Consider the following 21,875-nt stretch of genomic DNA (forward strand, 5'->3'; position numbering starts at 1 on the left):
AATTGGATTTTGTAAAAACATCAATTTTGATAAGAGTGTCAGATACTGTGTTATGTTTTTGGACAGCCGTAATGTCTCTCGAACTCTCGTCACCATTATTTGGTGCGTTGCCAGTCGGTGACGAAACGTTTCACGAATCACGGCGCGTCGAATACTGTCCCGCCGGCTCGCTGATAAGCACTTTATCGATCGGCTGAGCGGCATAAACAGCGTCTAGTAGTCTGGCACTCTGGCTCGCTGTATTTAATACGTTCGGTTATATCGGACTTGACGTATTAGTTTTAAATTTTTATTTTCTGTTTTTGCTCATCGTTTCATCTTCGTCACTCCACACCCCACCGTCGTACACTCATGTCAATGTCGATTTCGTTAGTGGCCGTTTAAACGTTACATCTCACTGTGACAGCGATCGGTTATCTTTCGCCGATGGCCACAGACTTGTAATGTCCGTCGAACCGCCGTCTCAGTCGTAATTTTCCTGAGCCCCATCTCCGCAGGTCCGTACGAAAATGGTCAAGACGTTTATTGGTTGGATATGGAGGAAATTGTGGTGGGCGTGGTATCTGGCCATTATTTTGGTCGTGTGCTACACCAGGGAATGTTTGCGGAAAAAAGCCATCTGGGACGTAGGTGGGTGAAATCTTACATTATGGGTGTACTGACTGTTAGGGATGTCACCTGTTAGACTCCCATCGGTTCATTGTGGTAGGTTTAGATGACAATACTGGCAGTAAATGTCAGACGTCAGTGTTTTAATCATAGACATTCTGCTGCGGTGGCAGTTCAATGATACTTACATTTTAATAGGTAGTTAACTTTCGGCCACCTAGATTTATAAGGAATTGCTTCATATGATTTGTATGGTTAAATATGAAACAGGCATCTAGACTCAGATCTGTTTATTATACATAACAAATCACGGGACAAATCATTATTTTTAATGAGCTATAGTTACATCATATTGATTTTTTTTTTTAATAGTAGATAAAAAAAAAATATCTTGAGAAAAGAAACAATTTGATTGTCTACTACCTATTTAATTTTATACGATACAAAGCTTATTTACTTTTTATACATGACATTGTAAGAACATAATTTTATGGAAAGTATCTATCTAAAATATGCTAGTGGTAGTTACACCAAACAATGAAAAAATCCATTTATTTGATAAATTTGAATAACACATTTTTTCATGGTTAGGTATTATAATACTTATTTCTTCACATTTCTTAAATACTCTTGTATAACCATGCAATTATTTCAGGTATTTAAAAAAAAGGACTAAAAATAGATAGCATAATTTTTAAATTATTATATTGAAAATTTTTGTTAGTAAATATAAAAATTAAAAATAAATAATACATTTTTGAGAAACTTAGCATTTGAAACTTGCTGTAGTTAAACTCACCTTAAATGGTTTTATTTTTCATTTTTTTTATTAAATTAAGTCTTACTGGTGTATGCCATCTTAACTTAGTGTTGAATAGATACATTATTTTTTTTACATTTATAAATAGATAACAATTAGTAATAATTAGAAAAATTATTATTAAAAAAGATACAATCGGCTACGTTTGAAGTTTTTACAAATCAGAAGAAAATTAAAGTTAATAAATCATAGTTATAACAACAGGTCGTGAGGGCGTCCACGCTTGAGTCGGCGTCCAAAAAGTGGATCACTTAGTCTATAAAATTTCGCACTGTGAGCAGAATTGATGTGTTCAAAAAACTTAATTGCTTATTTTTTTATGTACTCAGTTATTGTGGGTAACTGAAACCTTAAATGGTGAAACATTTTACTATTTTTATTATCTTAAGTGTATACTTAAAAAAACAAATATTTATTTCTGGGGCTTGATTATTGCGAAAATTGCTTTAATTTTCAAATAATTGATGTTCTAGTACAAAACCTAAGCTTTTAACAAAATAATATATTAATTGGATACCTATCAATAATAGATTGTTTATTTATATTAAACCGATATATTTTCTGGTAATTTTCAATTGCAATGTCATTACCTTATCAAATCGTAACAAGTTAAACTGTAAAGTTATCCAGCCTTTGTACCTTTGTGATGTAAAATACTAAAATATAATTCATAAAATAATTAGTTGTGTGAAAGATATTTTGAAAGAATTAGAAAGAATAGAATAATATCTAAAAAAGCGGGGAAAAATATTAAAATATGCTAAAACATGCTATTAAATGTAAAAATGATTTATTACATAATACAAGTTTTGTATTAAGTAATCTGTTTATCACAATGAACCTAATTTTGGTACAAATTCACAGTTCTAATTATGTAAAATCTCTCTCTAGTTGCTTATTTTTTACATTAATATTTAGTTAAAATTCAAAAATAATTCTGCTTTATTTATATCTTTACAGTGGCAGTTTTTATGGATTCATTGACACCAAAATTTTACATTGCTCTTACTGCAACTTCATCATTCATCTCAGCCTTAATAATGGTATGATTTTACTTTTTAGTACATACACATATATATATATACATTAATTTACATATCTTAAATTTAAAATATTTAATTATTACACATATAAAGTGAAAATGGTAATCCACTTTGTAATTAAAATTTTTTATGATATGTTAGTATGTTGAATTATTATTGATTGTTTTTTTTGTAAAAAAAACAATCTGTCCTGAAAAAACATTTATGAAGAACTTAAACTTGTACAAATTCTTAAACAAAAATGACCTTTCACTGTCCACCAAAGTTTCATATTTCGTAGGTACATAATAACATAAATAATTATCCTGGTCACTAGTTTCCAAATTATTGCCATCTCTTTCAATTCTTGTCAATTTTTACCATATTTATTTTGATGAGTTTTTCTTGAAAATTAAAAATATGCTATGCATCTAAAATACTATTTTCATTTTCTGCCTTGTGCTGGATTGAGTTGAAACTGTGTTAAATTTGAAATGCAAATAAATAGAAGAAAACAAGTTGTATTGCTAGAATTTTTTGGTTACAGTATGAACTATTGTTACGAAAACCCTTTTTTTAAATTTCAATCCTGAACTATTTTTGTAGCATTAAATTTAAAAATTGAACATTAAATAAATTTCTTACTTCAAAATGATTGATATATTTTTATTATTTTAAAGAATTATCAAAAAGTTAATCTTAAATGCTTATATAAAAATCTGTACTTATTTATCCTAAATCAGGGATGGGGAACATTTTGATGGCTGCGTGTCAATTCAAAATGTTTGGTTTGATTTTATTTGCCTCGCATGTCAAAAGCTTTTCAGGCTTTTTTTGGAAAAATAATTCAATTAAGCAGATAACATGATTTTATTTTGGGTATCATTGATTAAATATTTAATCAATGTGGGTATATAATATATTTAAACTTATTAGCATTTACTATTTACTATTACATATTAATATAAACACATAATTTTTTTAATTACAAAAATTAGTTTTTAATGAGAAATCTGTTGTTGCATTTTTCCAGCTAGGATTATAAGTTAGAGATTTTAATTGAATACATGCTGCACTAAGATCTGTGATTTTTACAATATATTACAATAATAAATTCAAGTTAATTTCAAATGATCAGTAATTTTTTTGAAAGTGAAGCAAAAATTATGAATTATATTTAAATTGGCGTGTCAGTGAAATAATGCGTGAGTTTCACAGAGTGACACACGTAACATAGGTTCGTCATCTCTGCCCTAAATGTTTCAAAATGCTATAGTAAAATTGTATGAGGAACCTTTAATGATATTTTCTAGCATTTTAACCTAGAAAAAAATTGTATTGACATTTTTAGAATAAAAAGTAAAAAAAAAATTAATGTCTATAAATAGCTAAAAAATTGTCAAAATATTTTAAAATGTTATTATGTATATAAAATAATAAAATAAACATTTTATGAAAATTTCAAGTTTTTATGGTTATTTGTTTTTGAATTACAACAAAATGAGAAAATTGTCCAATGAGAAATCGTTATTTTACACGCGTGAATATCCAATATCTTAAAAATTAGAGTTTCAAATGCTCACAAAAACATAATTTTATATACTTAACTGTTGAACTGTTTGGTCTTATATACATTTTTTCACTAATGAATAACGACAGTGATATGCTTTTGTTTAAAATGTAAAATGTTTGGTTAAGAAAATTGTTATAAAAATATTTTTTTTTAGATTCTAGAATGGATATATTTCCAAAAATATGGAGTGTCATTTATTGAACAGTTTTCACTCAATTATATTAGTCCTTGGATTGGTGGAGGTAACGATAATAATCAACAAGTACCAGGTATATATTATAAAATACAAAATAAGTAGTCAAAAAAAAAACCATGATAGGCACAATAATTAATGGAATGATGTAATAAGTAATGCTCTGATTTGATAGCATACTATGCTTCTTTTTTTATATGAGAAAAAAATCTAACTTTTATAAATACATTTTTTGTTTCATGATATATATTCCCATAATTCTAAGTAAATCGATTTTTTGTTGCTTTTTTACAATTATTTCAGTTGTAGCATTTTAATATGATTATTGTGCCATATTAATAAAAAAAAAATGAATTTCATTAATAATAAAGAAAACTAGCGGATTGTGAGGACAACCCTCGCAAGTTGTTTATTATACATATAAAACTATATATGGTGTTAGCTTAAAATTATCTTATTTATTTTAATTATGAGTGATAATCTCCTAGTTTATCCATTTAGTTATAGTACTAGTTGCTATTATACTCTGTTCAGCGAGAGAGTACATGCTACCTCAAATCTTCACCCTGCAATTGTTTAATATCTGATGATGTTTTTTTTTGCTGAACAGAATATAGGTAGCTTAGAAGGTTAATTGATACTATATTGTAATATATATATATATAATGTTGACTTTTATTAAATTATTCAAAACCACATTATTTAATGCGTAATGTTTGCAAATCCATTTTAGAAGTAAATAATTATATTTAGATTCAAATTATTAATTTTTTAGAATGCAAAGTATGGAGAAATCCATTAGGACTTTTTCGCGGTGCAGAATATTCAAGATACTTCAATGCTACTAAACGAGAACCTTTGACATTTTATGATATGAATTTATCTGCTCAAGACCATCAAGCATTTTTTATTTGTGATGCAGATAATGGAAAACCAGATTACGAAAGTGAAAAAAATTTCTATAAATATGCCATTATAAAATGTATTATTGTATAAATTACCATAGCTCACAATACATTATTTTTAACTTTAGTAATGCAAGCTGCATGGAGGGAAAGAGTGCCAGCTGCTAGAGTGAAAGCTGCACATTTGGCTTTAGAAAAAAATGCAGACTGTGTCACAGCTCTTATCATGTTAGCTGAAGAGGAAGCACCAACTATGTTAAAAGTTGAAAAAATTTTACGTAAAGCACTAAAACTAGCTGAAGCAAACTACAAAAAAACACAAAAATCTCATCATCTGGATCCTAATATTGAAATGCAACACAGTAATTTTTTTATTATTATGATTATTTTTTTAAATTAAAAAACTTGTTCACACTGAAATACTTATATGGGGTCCTAGGAATTTAATCTATAGCTTATACAATATAAATTAGTTGATGATTTTTGCGATCTGAAAAATTTTAAATAATAATTATAAATGGAGACCGGAGTTGTATACAAATTGATTGTATGCACAATTGTATTTATAATCTGTTTTAAGGGCAATTCTTCATAGTGAATTTTGATAAGTTCTTAAAGTTTTTAAAAAATTTTCTTAAATAAATTGTGACACATTTTATTTATTTTTATTGAAGGTGTTATACATAACTTTTTACTTTGGTGATTGCTTATTCTGTACCTATACCTTCTCTGTAGCTAAATTGCATATTAGCCCATCATGACTTGTGTGTATAATCTGGTCACCGCTAATTGCATGTAGAACGATTTGATTGCTAAGTACATTTTATCATAAAAGTAATAATCTAGAGATAAATAAATGTATAATAATATAATATAATTAATAAACTAACATAGAATAAAAAAAAATGCAATGCTTTTAATTAACTTAATAACAATTATTATAATTATCTAGTGTCATATGACATATTAATGTAATAATGTACATAAATAATTCTAACGCTATTATTCATATATAGAGGGTTTTGATCAGACAACAGTACAACACAACTAATTATTTTCGCCTTTCAAAATGAAATATTTTTCCTTATCGAAATAATGAAGTTGCCATTTATCGATAAATTCTGTTTTAGTTAATTACTTATAAAGTACTAGTACTATAAGCTTAGAGAAAATACAACTACGAGCAAGCTAATGGCTTTCATCCTAAAAAAAAAATGCGAGGGAAATTCTCACATACAAGCAATAATAGGTTAAAGAAAATCTTATTTGCTTCTAGGAAATAGTTAATTTAATTTAAATTATTTTTCAAAGATCTTCGCAACATTTATAGTTCTATAATTTTTAATTTGGGTTTTACAGCCATTTTTTAATATTGTGTTGATTATTGCAGCTTTAAATATTTCAGGACTGAGTATTGGAAAATGGATAGATTTAAAATATGTTTCAAAGGTTTTATTTCTGTACCTTCTTCTGTAAAAATATTTTGGATTTTGTTTTCTGTGTTTTTTTTGTACTTTTAATTTATTTATGTTAAACTAAGTTTTAGCTTATTTAACCACATTAGTCATGTTATTTCTATACTTTAGATCAGCAGTTCTCAATCTGTGGTACGCGGAAAGCTCATAGGTGGTACGCAAAGAAAACCTACCTTTATAAAAATTAATTTATTAATAAGATTTTATACACATAACATAAACGTATACATTTTTAATAAGCAAAAAAATGGTCAGGTGGTACGTAAAAATTTTCAAATTGTGTTGGTGGTACGTGACTATAAAAAGGTTGAGAAACGCTGCTTTAGATAATAGTTTTTCAAATCTGCATTTTTAGGATATTTACAAACTTTCATTTAAAGCCCATCTCTTTTTATTATTGCATTTATTATGGTTGTTGTAACCCACAGTTTTATTATTTTTAGTTGTAAAGAAATAATTACCTATTTCTTTAGTTGCTTTGTTTTTAAATTTGTAATTAAAATTTATAACATTCATTTGCATATCATTATTTCATTATTTTCAGATATAAAAAATAAACTAAAAACTTTAAAAAAGGACATGGAGTAACTTTATTCAAATCGAATGAGTGAAACTAACATTAATCCAATATGTGCTCTAATAAAATCATTTTATGATTATATTTTATTGATTACACAGTAGTAGTTACTCGATAATTCAAAATTCAGGGGACCGAGCTAAAAATTCAATTTGTAGAGGTTTTCGATTTACTGAGTATTCGAATAATTATGTGAAAAGAAAATAATTCAAATTAAAGAGAAGTGAAAAATTTTATATTATTTTTCACCTTCTTCATCTACCGCGATCACTTTTTTTTGTCGGCTATCGACAAACACCTATGGAACCCATAGCTATATTCAGACTGTCTACATTTTATTCAATTTCAACAACTATTTACCCATTGCAGAGATTTATTTTATTAAAATGGTACGATTAAAGTTTAGATTAGGTAGGTAAAGAGTGATAATATATTTTAATCGCTGTTGTTATTAATTTCAATACGAGCACGTCAAAGAGATTATACATAATCTTTAAACATATAATCAAACAACCTAACATGAATATATAATCAGGTTTTAGGAAATTTAAATCATAGAGGTTCTGAAAAAAAATAATTTGAATTATAGAGTGTGTCCCCCCGACAGACATTTCAAATTATCAAAGAGTCTAGAATACATGTATTTTCTTCTAACTATAGAGGTTTTCTCAGGTGCTTAGTTCTATTTATGAAGTTTTTGAATTATCGAGTGACTTCTGTAGTATGTATAATTTTTTGTAATTGCATATGAAAAATATCACAAATTGTGTACTAAACAATTAGTGCAAAATATAATAGTATGATATATTGATTATAACTAATATAATAATATGAAGATAACAGGATTAAAAAAGGATCATTTTTTATAAACTGGACAAAAATCATTCTATTTGATGTTTTTTGGGACAGCGGTATATTATGATTAAAAATGGTACAATTCCATTTTTAACAGAACGTATGGTCATCCTATGTTAATCGGTAGTCTAAGCGTTATACACTTTTATTTGTAAAATGTTATGGGCATATTTTTAAATAAACAAATTAAAATTCAGTGATCAAGTTTGGTGATTGTTTACACCACTGATTACTCCATGCCACTGGTGTTCATTCATAATTGCATTTATTCACTTTTGTAATATTTTTTAAAACTATATATAAAATTACTTTACTTTTATAATTTATTACATTGTATATTGTTTTTATTTATTTTAGGACGAGATCTAAATGTTTTGATATATATCAAAAGACGCATAGCTATGTGTTGTAGGAAACTAAGAAAGTTAAAAGAAGCTGTGAAAATGTTTAGAGACGTAAGTTAATAATATTGTATACAAATATTCTATTAACAATTAACTTTTTATAGAATGCTTAGCAATAATATTTCATTAAAAACTACCTAATTTGGTTGGTGATATAGCTGTCATAAATATTATATATTTTAAATGTTTGATTCTGGGTATTATTGAACATACGAGATCTTTAAATAATACTCTCAAGTAAATCATATTTTAACTTCTAATAAATTAAAAATTACGACAAGTGAAGGTTCCTGATTCAATTTAATTACCTAATGTTAAAATTAATGTCTTTTTTTCAGTCATTTTTTTAATACATGTCTTAAAGAAAATGATATCAAATATGATATAGTGAGAAATGCTAATTAATGTGTATTACTTAATCATATTTTTGTTAAATAAATCAATAAAAATATTAATATTAATCACATTTATAAAAAAAGATGTGATAAACTTTATTTTAAATTATTTATCAAAAAATGGATTATTTAATATTTTTAAAATCTTTCAAACTAAAATTTACACATGTTCGAATAACAATGTAACTAATAATAATGGACTATGTTCTCACAAAAAGCATTATTACATTCCACATTCCATGCGCTCTGTTAATTATTAGAATAGTTAAATGATAACCTGATGCATGAAAAACACTAATATGGATAACTCTTGTGAATTGTTAACTTATTTAATAATTATGTAATTTGGATAATCTAAAATATATTGCATTTTAATATTTTGGGTTCATGTTCAATATTCATTATAATTTATGATAAATAGTACTATTCAATATACATAATGCATCATGGATCATGGATCTTATAATCTGTTAAATTGTTTTCATTAAGTTTAATAGCTTAATCAAATAATTTATAGTTCTACTTATTATAACTATAAAAGTTGGTCATATTTATATATCTAGTTAAAACTCATGTTATGATCATTATTGGGAAACTAATATAAACAGCTTTATAATCAATGTATTTTAATTACTTAAGCAGTTTAAATAGTAACACCATCTGTGTCCTTGTATTATTTTATCTTGTGCAATGTCAACATTGCCTGATGATTAAGATATTGTTAAATAATAATTATTATCTATAACTATTATTTTCATTTTACCACCTATGTCATGTCCAGTAACACCCTAGTATTTGTGTTAACAAAAATAAATGCATAGAAAATTTTACCCTATGGTTAAAAGTTAAAAATATTAAAACATCTTATTTAATTTCAAATTTTTTTTTTAAATACAAATTGTTCAATTGTTTATCCTTCCTCTGTGATTTTTAATATCAGGTACAAACAAAATAAATGTAACATTAATACAATCGATAAGTGTAAATCTATTAATAGTTTAATTGATAAGTACTAATAATTGGTAGTTATGATTTGTAACTATTAATAATAAACCAATAATAATTTATTTTGTTATTTATAATGGTTTAAGTTTTGTATTTTAATAATAATTTGTTTACAAATAGATTTACATAGTGAATAATTAAATAAATGTTCATATCACCCATATAATATGTTTATTACTCTCATACAGCATCACTATAATTGTGCACTATCTTCAACTTAAAGATATCTTGTAATTATGCATAATATATAAACTGCAAAAATTTAACTATTTAGGTATAGGCAAACATTTCATATATTTTAATAAATTTTCTTTTGCATCAAACATATTACTCTACTTGGCATGTTTCTATAGCATCATAATTTAATTATAACATTGTAGTTAATGCTCGACTAGTTGATACTTACTTAATCATTAAATAGTGTTGGAATCATTTAGATCAAACTGAATAACTCTATTTATACATTTTGTCCATCAAACGTAATCTTTACTCTAGTTGTAAACAAAAAACAATTGTTTTTATATAAAATAAGTCCATAAGACAAATACAATGGTTTAACCTAATAAAATTAATTAAACAAGAATAGTGCTTTGAAAATCAACTATGAAATATGAATTGAATAAATCATTAAAATTTAATCCAGCAAATTACGAAAAAAAATTAAATACCAATTTAAGGGAGAGGGGGGGATGATAGGTGTTTTGTATCAACAAATACAACTACTGAAAAACTCTCAGCCCTGGTAGATTTGTTAGATTTTTATAACTTTTTTATTTAAATGAAGAAGAATCAACGGGTAAAAACCTGTATTTTTATTTTAATTCAAAATTTAATGGTATAAAATAATTTGTAAAAAAACCTTAAAATCAGCTTATTTTTAATGACATATTATAAAGTTAGAGATTAAAATATTTAAAAATGTAGTTCCAATACAGCCTGACAGTGTGTAGAACATTACTCTCCATTTGTTAAAAAAAAAATAACCAAATTTGGTTGATTTTATAGGACAGGATTATTAGTTCTGTAGAGTGTATTTTTGTTAACAACATTACATCGGCACCTGACACCTTAAGAGGACGCTACACACATATTTGCTTCTCTGTTTTACAAGTGTGTAACATAGGTACCAAATTAACGCTTAGCAGATCATGATAGTTTATTAAATTTAGGTTAAATTGACCTATTGTGAAACTTGATGGTAAGAATAATATCTGTGTTTGTATATGTGTTTTTTACAATAGTTCAATTTTGTAGCAAGTCTTATATATATAAAAAACTTTAATTAAAAATACTAATTTCTCACTTAAAAACTGAGTCATCATAGAAAACACAGATAATGTTCTTATCATCAAATTTCATAATAGGCCAAATTACTCTAATTTTTAAAATAACGGATCTGCTAAGCGTAAATTTGGTATGTTACACACTTATAAGACAGAGACAACAAATATGTGTGTAGCGTCCTCTTAAACAGTTTAACTGTAAGATAGTTTCTCCTTTATTAATTTATTATTCAAATGAAATAATTATCTCTTTTTTTTTTAATCGGTTTGATGTGGTTGAATCTTTTTATATTTATATTATAAAGTAGTGATACTTGATTTTTATTCAAATGGATTTAAATTTATTACTTATTAAAATATTCTATTTAACTTATCATGGGTGGATAACGTTACTGAGAATAATTTTATTGATGTCTTGCATTCATAGGCGCCTGCAGAAATGTTTCTAGGGGGGGGGGGGCAATGAGGATTTGAAGATAAATATTATAATTTTTACTAGGTGTTTTAAAATAATAATCTTTTTTATTATACTCGTATACAATATATTATATTTTATTATATTACAACTTATTTTATACTTTAAATTTGTTGTGTGATATATAGTAATTTATCTTAAAACATTCAATTAAAAAAAAATATTTTGAAAAAGCCAGGGGGGAAATGCCCCAGCTTGCCACCTCTCCCCCTGCAGGCGCCTATGCTTGCATTGTACTTATTAGGTTATTAGGTAAACTGTTTTATTAATTTATGTGTACTTCTTAATTTTGCATTTAAAATGCATTTTTGTATTAATGGCTGAATTAAAGTATAATGATTAATTTAAAGCTTAAAATGTATTTATTATTGATTTGTTGATTAATATGGAACTTTCTCTTCATTATAATGTCCTAATGAATTCATATAAATAATGAATCTCGTATGTATATAGTGTGTATGTGTGTGTGAGGTGTTTGGGTGTACCTATATTCATGAAAGGATTTATTATTAACAGTTAAGCAAGGAAATGCCTCCAATAATGAACATCCTTAATGTTCACGAAAACTTAATAGAAGTACTATTAGAAACGCAGTCATATGCCGATGTGCAATCGGTACTAGCCAAATACGATGATATAAATCTACCTAAATCGGCAGTCATCTGTTATACTTCTGCATTGTTAAAAATCCGTGTTATCGCTGACAAGTAAATTTATTATTGATTTGATTATATTAATTATGTTCTTTCCATAGATAATTTCAGGTTTATTCAAGTCCATGCATGTATATTTATCATTTGTTTGATATTGATAATTAGCTAAATAAGCTTGTATTGCTGTAAATATACTAAAGTTATTCATAACTAAAAATTTGAATATCTAATGTTGTTGTATTTTCTTATTAGTGCTCAGTAGATATATTTTAGTTACTTAATATTTAAAAAAAAATATGTTTCTAGTAATTAAAGAATTTACTTATAATCATATTTTTTAGTTGTAAATTGATATCCATAAGATATGAATTATGTTGTATTTTTATAAATGATAAATTTAGAATCATAATTCATATTGTTCATTTTTCAAAAGTCAGAATGATTATTGAAAATTAACAACATATATTACATTATTAGCACCAAACTTCTTAGTATTATGTTTATCAAGTATAATTTATAGGTTCACATAAAGAATGTTGATATTTCCAGAATCAACTTCTTTGTTGAATTTCTTGTATTCTATTTAATTATAAACTAGATAAGCGAACCTCACACACGCCATCAGTTTTTAAAAAATGTTGAAAAATTATTGGGTGTTTAATAGTCACTAAAACATTTAATCTAAATAAGTCATCATTTCCATTATCATGAATTTAAAATTTTAACCACGCATGGACATTAATTTTTCATATAGTATTTTATTGCATTTAATTTACCTATATGTTAAAATTACTATTTAAAAAATCTTTTTAGAAAATAATAGAAATTTGATTATTTACAGATATAATGTAGGAAATTCCTTAAAAAAAGGACTTACCCAAGCAGAAGAAGTGGCACTTGAAGCTATTCATCGAGCTGTTGAATTTAATCCGCATGTTCCAAAAGTATATTAAAATTAACTATAATATATGTATAATATCAATATATTTTTTTAAGTATACAATTTTACTGTTGACATTATATTTCTTGTGAACACAACTCAGACTTATTTGTTATTATAAATTATTATATTAAATTTTTAAAGATTGATGCATTATCTGGGTATTTTTAAATATAAATATTATTAGTTATTACTATGAAAAAAATATTCATACCTATTTAAATCGGTGTTTCCTAGTGGCGGACAAAGTGACAAAAATCATGTGAGTTGCGGACGAAATCTAAAAAGGTGACATCCAAATTGCGGACACAAATGTTACATACTAATTGCGGGAAAATTTTCGAACGTTGGGAAATTACTGTTCAATAAGAACAGAAGATAACAGATATAAATCTATATATAAATGAATGAATGAATGAATGAATGAATGAATGATGAATGACATTTATTGGACTGAATATTTATCAGCATTAAGATTGTGCTGGTGCTTTTGAGATAGCTGTCAAAAAATATGATAACTACTTTAAAACCTATAAATTCCTATCACAATAAATAAATAAATATTTACAATAGTCTATATATGTTTTATAAAAAGAAGCATTTAACAATTTTTAAAATAACGATTGCTCTTTTGCAAGGCTCAAATATTTTTAACCCCACCTACCATTTTTTTGGTACCTTGTCCTAAGTCCTGGAAAAGTAGTGAAGGGAAATATTTGTGTCCGCAACTCTTGTGATTTTTTATTTAAAAAATTCTGTATATGCAACTAGTATTATGATAACAAAACTCGTGTCCGAAATTGTTGTGTTATAATATTGACCTGTATAATTTCATCCGCAACTAGTATGTATCCATTTAAATAATAATTACTTAACAAATTTATTTGTTACAAAAGAGAGTAAAATGTATTTTGTATTTAATTGAAAATATTTGTTATTTGTGAAATATTGTAAATTAGTTTTTGATCAAAATTCATAAATATTTCCAAATTTTTCATTATTAAACTTGTTTCAAAAATTTATATCTATTTTATGTATGAGTATATGGTGAGTTGACATTTGGTGGTTCGTATACTAGTGGTGGGTAGTCATAGAGTATTGGAATGAAAAAAACGTTGAGAAACACTGGTTTAGAGTATTCAGATTTTTAGTGATAAAATACTTTTTTAATACGTTGATAGATTAGTAAATGTTAACAATTTCAACCATGATTAGTTTCTCATAAGCCAATATAACCTAATTTTATTTTCTCTATAATTGTATAGTGTGTTTTTTTTTAGTATTTACTGGAAATGAAATCATACATTTTCCCTCCAGAACACATACTGAAAAGAGGCGATTCAGAAGCTGTGGCGTATGCATTTTATCACTTGGCACACTGGAAACGGGTAAAAGGAGCATTGGCCGTGCTTAATGTAACATGGGAAAGCGCATTTAACCAAATTCCATACCCTTTAGAAAAAGGATATTTATTCCATCCTTATCCCACATGTACTGAGTTGGCTGACAGAGAACTATTACCCAGTAATTCATTCAATATAATGTTTGTCGTTTCCTTTATGTTTCTTCTATTATTTATGTATTTTTTTTTATTTAGCTTATCATAAAGTAAGCGTTTTTCCAAAAAAGGATTTGCCATTCTTTATTCACTTTACGGCTGGTCTAAGTTCCTTTTCAGCATTACTCGCTCTGCTGATATATCTTCATCCACAATTCACAGGAAATCTTGTTTATATTGTAAGTTAATATCAAATTATTCACTACAAATTAAAGTTAAAAATATTAATAACTTTGGAATATATAAAGTTTTTATTGAAAATGTTTAAATTTTTGTAGATATGCATGTGGATTATTGTGCCAGTAAACTATTGTCTTGATCGTTTAGAGACAATGCTTCCAAATAATGTTATGGATATTCTCTCAAATATTTGATCTGATTTAAACTTAGTATATTATTTTTTATTTCTTTGTAAATATAATATGTAAATGTATATATATATACATATACATAAAACAAAACAAAGTACAACGATCTGACATTGTAATTTATGATCATAATATTATTTAGTTTATATAATGCCAGTTTTAAATTAAAATTAAGCCGGGACTAGTCAAATTGAAGCTAAGTTTAAGATAAATATTGGTCAACCTGGGTCCAATTCATAGGACAAGTATAAGTGATGAATAATAATACTGATCAAACAACTGTCAAGTATTAATATATGAAATGTACACTTAAATCTATCTATTATGTTTATTTTTATTAGAGATAAAATTGCTTTTAAGTATTTGTAAAAAAAATTACTTCAATGCATGATCGTGTTATAAAAGTTATTTTTGTTTTATATTATTCAAATAAAAAATGGATTTTAATACGAAACCAACAATAAAAATATAAATTTATAAATTAAATATTTTAAATAACAGGATTGCAGTTGTTAGCATATTTATTTAAAAAATGTATTATAGTCAAATCAATGGCTCTCGTATACCAATGATATATGAATGTATGATAAAGAGAATGAAATTTCTCAGTTGACAAGAAGGCACCCAAAATAGTTAATATCCTCTAGTAGGCTAAATCAATTAAGATGATTAGATTTAGGTTTGTTCAGGAATGTTATATTAGTTATTTGATAGCCATCTTACAGACTGCTCAAACCAGCTGTCAAGCAAATGCTTGACTGGCCAATTGGCGTGTAATAATTCGTGGGGGGGGGAGGATTTATATTTAGAAAAAAATATCTAAACTAAGTTTTCTTTGTACCTGGTTAATCATTAATAGATCACATACTACAGATCCATACTTAAAAAGAGACCTCAGTAAAGAATATTATTTTTAATTTTATAATCATTTACTCTAAACTACATGCAAGAATGATTATGTCACGTTTATAGAATTTATATATAACTAAAACATTAATCTACCTTAAGTGAACTTCCCATTTATCTTTTAATGTAAAGTAACTTAGAGTGATACACACATTAAAAATCATGTAGCTTATATAGTTTAAACTTCCATATTCAGATATTTCTATTGTTTGGAACTTATCAAAGCCTGTAAAATAATTTGCAAGATGAGCCTAGATAAATAAAAATGTATTAGTAGAATCTCATTTTAAAGGTTATCAAAGAAGTCGACACTTTAGTAGTAGCAACATAGTCAAAACTATTGACTATGAGTAGTACACCTAGTTATTTGTTTAAAAAATCAATAAATTAAGTTTTTTTTACTTCTTAGAAATGCACAAATTGTTAGTGATAAATATTATCAAGAGACTAATTTAAACATGAATATCTTCATTATAAATCATCAGTTAAACATTAAATTGATATTATTAGGTGGTAAATTTTAACATTGTGTTTTCAATTATTGTAAATACTGTTTCCAAATATAGCATTAAAATTTGTTTTTCTTGACAATTGTCTTTATCAAACAATCTAACAAATTATTAAAAAACAACGGAATATTAAATACATCAATATAGTTCAGTTTAATTAAAATAATACTATCACACTACATTGATCATAGAATTTTTTAATATAATATAATTCTTAAATATTTTAATTGTATAAAGCAATATTAATATTAATAAAATATTTAAATCAGGGACATATATTAACATAATAAACTCCAAACTATGCTAAAAAAAATAAAATACAATTAAAACATTTTAACTATTTCATGATATAACAACTAAATTTAGATTTGACGAAATATAAAGAAGGAAGTAAAGACAAATTATATTATCAAAAAATTTTGTATAAAAATAGTTGGTATCATAAAGTAAATAACAATCTTTTGCGAGCTACATAGCCAAATGATCTAGTAAAACAATCAAAGATATATTAACAAGAATATATTCATATTATTGTATACTTTCATGATATTAATGGGTAAGTCTGATAATTAGACTACATGAGCTACAGCTAAATAAAATATCTATCACTGAAAATACATTTTCAGATGAGTGAAGTTCTTAATATATGTCCGCGATTCAAATTAAATTTCATTTAATACAAAATACTAAATTACTAAAAATAAATTTATGTATTCATAGCACTATAAAATTATTTTAATAAATCTCATAACCTTTGATATCTCTTACATATTATAAATATAAAAATTTGGATATAAAATAAAAATAAATTTAGTTACATGTTAATAAAAGAGCAGAGCACCACTGAATCTCAATTGATGATAATATTTAACTAGTATGACTAAATGCTGTATTTGTGTAAGGACCACTGTACACAGAACTTCCACTTGAAGAAACTGACTTTTTGTGTCTCCTCATCAACAATATTAAAGCTGTTATTACTGTTAAAAGCATAAGGATGAGTCCGGCTATGGCAATACTAATAGCAAAATTACGCTGAGAAATGCAAATATTGTAAGGATCATCCAAAATCTGTAACAAATTAAAGTTAAAAATTAAAATTATTGTAATTGAAATACTTTTACAAAAGACTGTTTTTCTTTTCAGTTTTCAACATAAAGCACATGTTTATGAGCAACTGATCTATTAAAAAATTAATTATGTATTGTAACACAAAAAAAAAAAAACATTTAAAAACAAATTTTATACCAATGCAAAGATAAAATTATTTTTAAAATGTATTAATAATTATTAAGTCTCCTTTGAATCAAAATAGTTTATGATTTTTAGAAGTTTAAAACAAGATACTTGATACTAAAAATTATTAGCAGACATCGCATTTCAAAATTTAACATGAGATTAATTTAAAATGTATCTTATAATACTTATTATATGAGGTAATTCAAAAATTGTGTTTAGAAAATTAATTATTATATCTTAAATTTAATGTATTGTTACAGTATAAAATAAATTATTTTTGCAAAAATGTTTTGATAAACTTTAAATTAGACAGTAAATATAATAAAACATACTTTTTCTCGTGCTACTTGATCCATCTGTTCAGGATTTCCTGAATCTACTCCTTCGTTTACATAAAGGCCACTATATACTTCTATTGTAGCTGGACTTTCATCCTCGATTGTTTGGTCTTCACGCCGAAAACGTTTTCTATTACTACAATTTGGTGGCTGAAATATAAATAAATTAAAAACATATAGTTATTATTTTATTTCAAAAAAGTTACCGTATTTGCACAGCCTCCATTTGCTTTCAAACATAAATGAACATGACATTGATAATATACAGAGGTAGTATAAGGAAACTTATGAGCTTGAAAGTTCACCACTGCTGTTGTTTTGTTAGCACTATATTGAAATTGTCCCATTATATCATCTTCAATTGAACATCTAACACAAATTATTACAGTTAGTTTATTTAAATAGATCAAAAAAATGTTTGATAGAATCTCATATCAAGATTAACAAATTGTAAACCTAATGAGAAAGTTAGTTTTAATCTTATCAATTTTGAGTTTTAAGCTGTATTAACATGTTCATATATATTTTTTAAATTCCAAATGAATTGAACATACCCAGATTGATCAATAAGACGCTGATCGCCCCAACCCAAACCATCACGCACTAAACAGTCTGTAATAAACAATCCGAAAATATCTTCACTGTTTATTGATATGACCATTGTCAAAGGATCTCCAATTTTCACGTTTTCCGCTACATCTTGCTTTATAGTTTTTCCAGAGAAAATTTTCATTGTGCATGTTGGCATCTTGGCAGTTTCAGTCATTGCTGCTTCATCAGTTGCGCTGCAAATTATAAAAACCATAAGTGTATAGGCGTATAGCTTACTTATGTAAATTATTATTTATTTATTACAAATTAAAATATTATGGTATTAACTAATTTAATATTTTTTAAAACCAACTACTAATCAATAATACAAAGCACAAATTATAAAAAAAACTTACCTCATATTTAATACATTAGTTAAAAGCTGTTCATTTGTCTGATATTTACAGCGAATATGAAAGCCTTTACCCTGATTCGTCACCAATTTTCTATGAGGTTGTAAAACTATTGTGTTGAAGTATTCTACTAAACCATCATTCTAAAAAAAAAATTGTTGTTAATTGTAATACATGTAAACATTTAATATCAGTACCGTAGCCAAGGGAGAGGGATTAAAGGCTTACCTTCCCCCCTAAAAAATATTTTAAACTTACTATACCAATAGTATACAAGCTTTAGCAAAAAAATATTAGTCCCCCTACCCCTAAGAAAAACCGTGGCTAAGGTATTGTTTAATATTGTTTTTTTCATTATTTTTTCACTCACTAGGTATGTACTCATTGTGTTGCATGATCTTAACGGAAGCTTATAAACAACAGGACTTTTTTCATAATTAAATTCGGCCATACAACTTGAATTTTTGGATAAGCCTTTAGGGTAAATTATTCCAGTGAATGATTTAGACTTTGTATCAATGGTTACACTTATTTCTTTATTATTACATTCTATGGTAATATCTTTAGACATATCATTCAGATCTGTATAAATGACAAAACAAAGTAAATGTATAGTTTTTAAAATTAGAACTATCAGTATGTATAATGTATTTGAAAATAATTATAGTTTTAGTACATGCTTATCTATAAAAAAAAATTTATCATAAAGAAAATATATTATTCTTTTTAATTCATAAAAGTGAAATAAAAAGTTTTATTATTAATTTAAATAAATATGCATATTATTTAAAACATATTTTTTGTAAATATATACCTGATAAAGCATCATTAGACATCAGATGGTCAGCATGAACACAGCATAATGCCAACTAAAGTAATTAAAATAAATAATTAATAAAATAATATGTCAATTAAATTATATATATAGGTATTGATCTACTTTTACTAAGGAACCATAAATAAAAATGGATAAGAATACAATGTAAAGGTACAAGGAATCTAAATCTTAAATTTAATTATTACAAACATATTATTTAATATGGCTGTTAATACCAATCACATTCATGGAAAATAATTTAAATTCAATTAAACGATTTTTGTAATAGGTTAGCATTAGATTAGCTTTAACTATATAGGTATACTAAGTGTTACTAGTCTTGAACATGAATATCTATTTTTAGTAATAAATACTTACTGCACAGAAAAGAATGCATTTATTAGCCATGGTATTTCTCTGAAAAAATAAAATAGATCCAATTAGTCTAATATAGTCAATATAGGTAATAGGGTCTAGGTGTAAGGCCTCGATATAAAATACAATACTTTATATCACAACAGGTACCTATTACATGTATATAACTGCCTATTACAATTTACATCAGTGGCAGCGATATGCTGGCTTCCCTAACGCCTATCTTATAATATTTGGTTTCTTCAATGTTATATTTAGAGGTATGCTGTTGACTGGTATCCATACCAAAAATATTTAACCCATTACTATGACAAAAATGATAAATATATCAATAATTGTATGCACCTGTTAAGACCTCGAAAAGGGAGGCTAACCATTTTTGACTTCCTACTTTGAACTACTGCAATAACTTTTTATTAATATAATCGTATAATTAATGACATGAATTTCTACATGAAAAGAAATGTTTTCAACAAGTACCTATTTTAGTATCATTTCAAAAACAGAAGAATTTGACTGTCCTAAAATGTTATACTGTCCCTATTCCAAAGGCTTTTTTTTTATATTCATACCTATTTCTTTTTAATAAAGGTAGGAAGAAACATTTTTTGTTGTTTGCATTACAAAAACCAAGCATATATTTTTCAATGTTATTAAATCATGAAAATGTAATAATATGTAGGTCTGGTCACAGATGTTGAAAGGTATCACTGCCACATTCTTTTGTGCCGTGCAGTGCAACATACCTATTACAAATATTAGATAGGTGTAATACTGTAATACACCTATTATTATAATACAAGCAACCTGAAACGCAGGTAGATGTATGCATCTTAATAGTTAAATATGTCTTAAAAGAATGTCTCATCCGCTTGTGTTCTCCTGTCCAAGAAACATACATTATGGTCAATTTGCATTCAGCAGAACCAATTTTGCGCTGTTAGCTAATTAAGTGGATTGACTAATATTTGAGTATCAAACATAAAGTTAAGAATATTATCTGTGTACGCGTATGTATGTTAACAATATTTTAATTTTTAAGTGTTATGATGATTTGTAAACAGTCGTATTTTACACATCCTTTACTTCTAATACCAGGTCAATTAATTCTAATACAAAAGCTACCACCTAACTATACTAATTGATTTGGCTGAGCTAAAAATTTGATGCTTACTAAATATGATGTACGTTTTTAAGACGGAGACATCACAGGCGGGTGTGACGTCCTCACAACCAACTGTGGCGGTTGCCGCGGATATATCCGGTTTTGGGGTGATACAAGGATGACGATAAAAATGAAAAGGGAGGGCACGAAAGTATAATATAGGGTAGGTGGTACTTACGGGGTCGGCAGTGACCGTCAACGGTGTCCGCCAAACGGGAAAATGGCGGAATCCGGCGAGCGACGCTGTTACGGCGCAACGACACGCAACGGAGACGACGGTGACGAACGGCGACAACTGCAACGGACAAAGCGCGTCCGCGACGTGAGACGGAAATCTCTGCTTTTTCGTGCGGTGGCGGAAAGTCGAGTCGTCGTCGTCAGTGAAAGGTTCCGACGTTGCGCAATCCGCTCCGACTGGTTCTGACCCGTACGAACGCGGCACTCGGATGGTGGGCGGGTGGATGGGTGTTAC

At 26.6% G+C, this 21,875-nt stretch overlaps 2 protein-coding genes across 3 annotated transcripts; one reads left to right on the top strand and one right to left on the bottom strand.

The window, feature by feature from the left end:
• Nucleotides 1-138: 138 nt before the first annotated feature.
• LOC107166203 (protein ST7 homolog) lies at nt 139-15,424 on the top strand. Its single transcript, XM_015514771.2, has 11 exons — nt 139-630; nt 2,390-2,472; nt 4,179-4,293; nt 4,993-5,163; nt 5,251-5,484; nt 8,387-8,484; nt 12,108-12,298; nt 13,086-13,188; nt 14,465-14,708; nt 14,782-14,921; nt 15,021-15,424. The coding sequence occupies exons 1-11, from the start codon at nt 510-512 to the stop codon at nt 15,114-15,116; spliced, it is 1,596 nt and encodes a 531-aa protein (XP_015370257.1). The 5' UTR covers nt 139-509; the 3' UTR covers nt 15,117-15,424.
• A 1,792-nt stretch (nt 15,425-17,216) lies between these two features.
• LOC107166205 (zona pellucida domain-containing protein piopio) lies at nt 17,217-21,875 on the bottom strand. 2 transcript variants are annotated; one of them, XM_015514775.2, is made up of 9 exons: nt 21,582-21,875; nt 20,242-20,280; nt 19,861-19,915; nt 19,417-19,628; nt 19,050-19,189; nt 18,657-18,887; nt 18,309-18,471; nt 18,097-18,252; nt 17,217-17,596 (listed from the first exon to the last, which is right to left on the bottom strand). In XM_015514775.2, exons 2-9 carry the CDS (start codon nt 20,269-20,271, stop codon nt 17,393-17,395), a joined length of 1,191 nt encoding a protein of 396 aa, XP_015370261.1. In that variant the 5' UTR covers nt 20,272-20,280; nt 21,582-21,875; the 3' UTR covers nt 17,217-17,392. The 2 variants fall into 2 exon arrangements, with proteins under 2 accessions (XP_015370261.1, XP_015370260.1); XM_015514774.2 differs by lacking the exon at nt 21,582-21,875 and adding an exon at nt 21,413-21,430.

Source organism: Diuraphis noxia, unplaced genomic scaffold (genome assembly GCF_037042655.1).
Source record: "Diuraphis noxia isolate RWA-SAM2 unplaced genomic scaffold, SU_Dnox_SAM2 contig0001, whole genome shotgun sequence".
NCBI lineage: Eukaryota > Metazoa > Arthropoda > Insecta > Hemiptera > Aphididae > Diuraphis > Diuraphis noxia.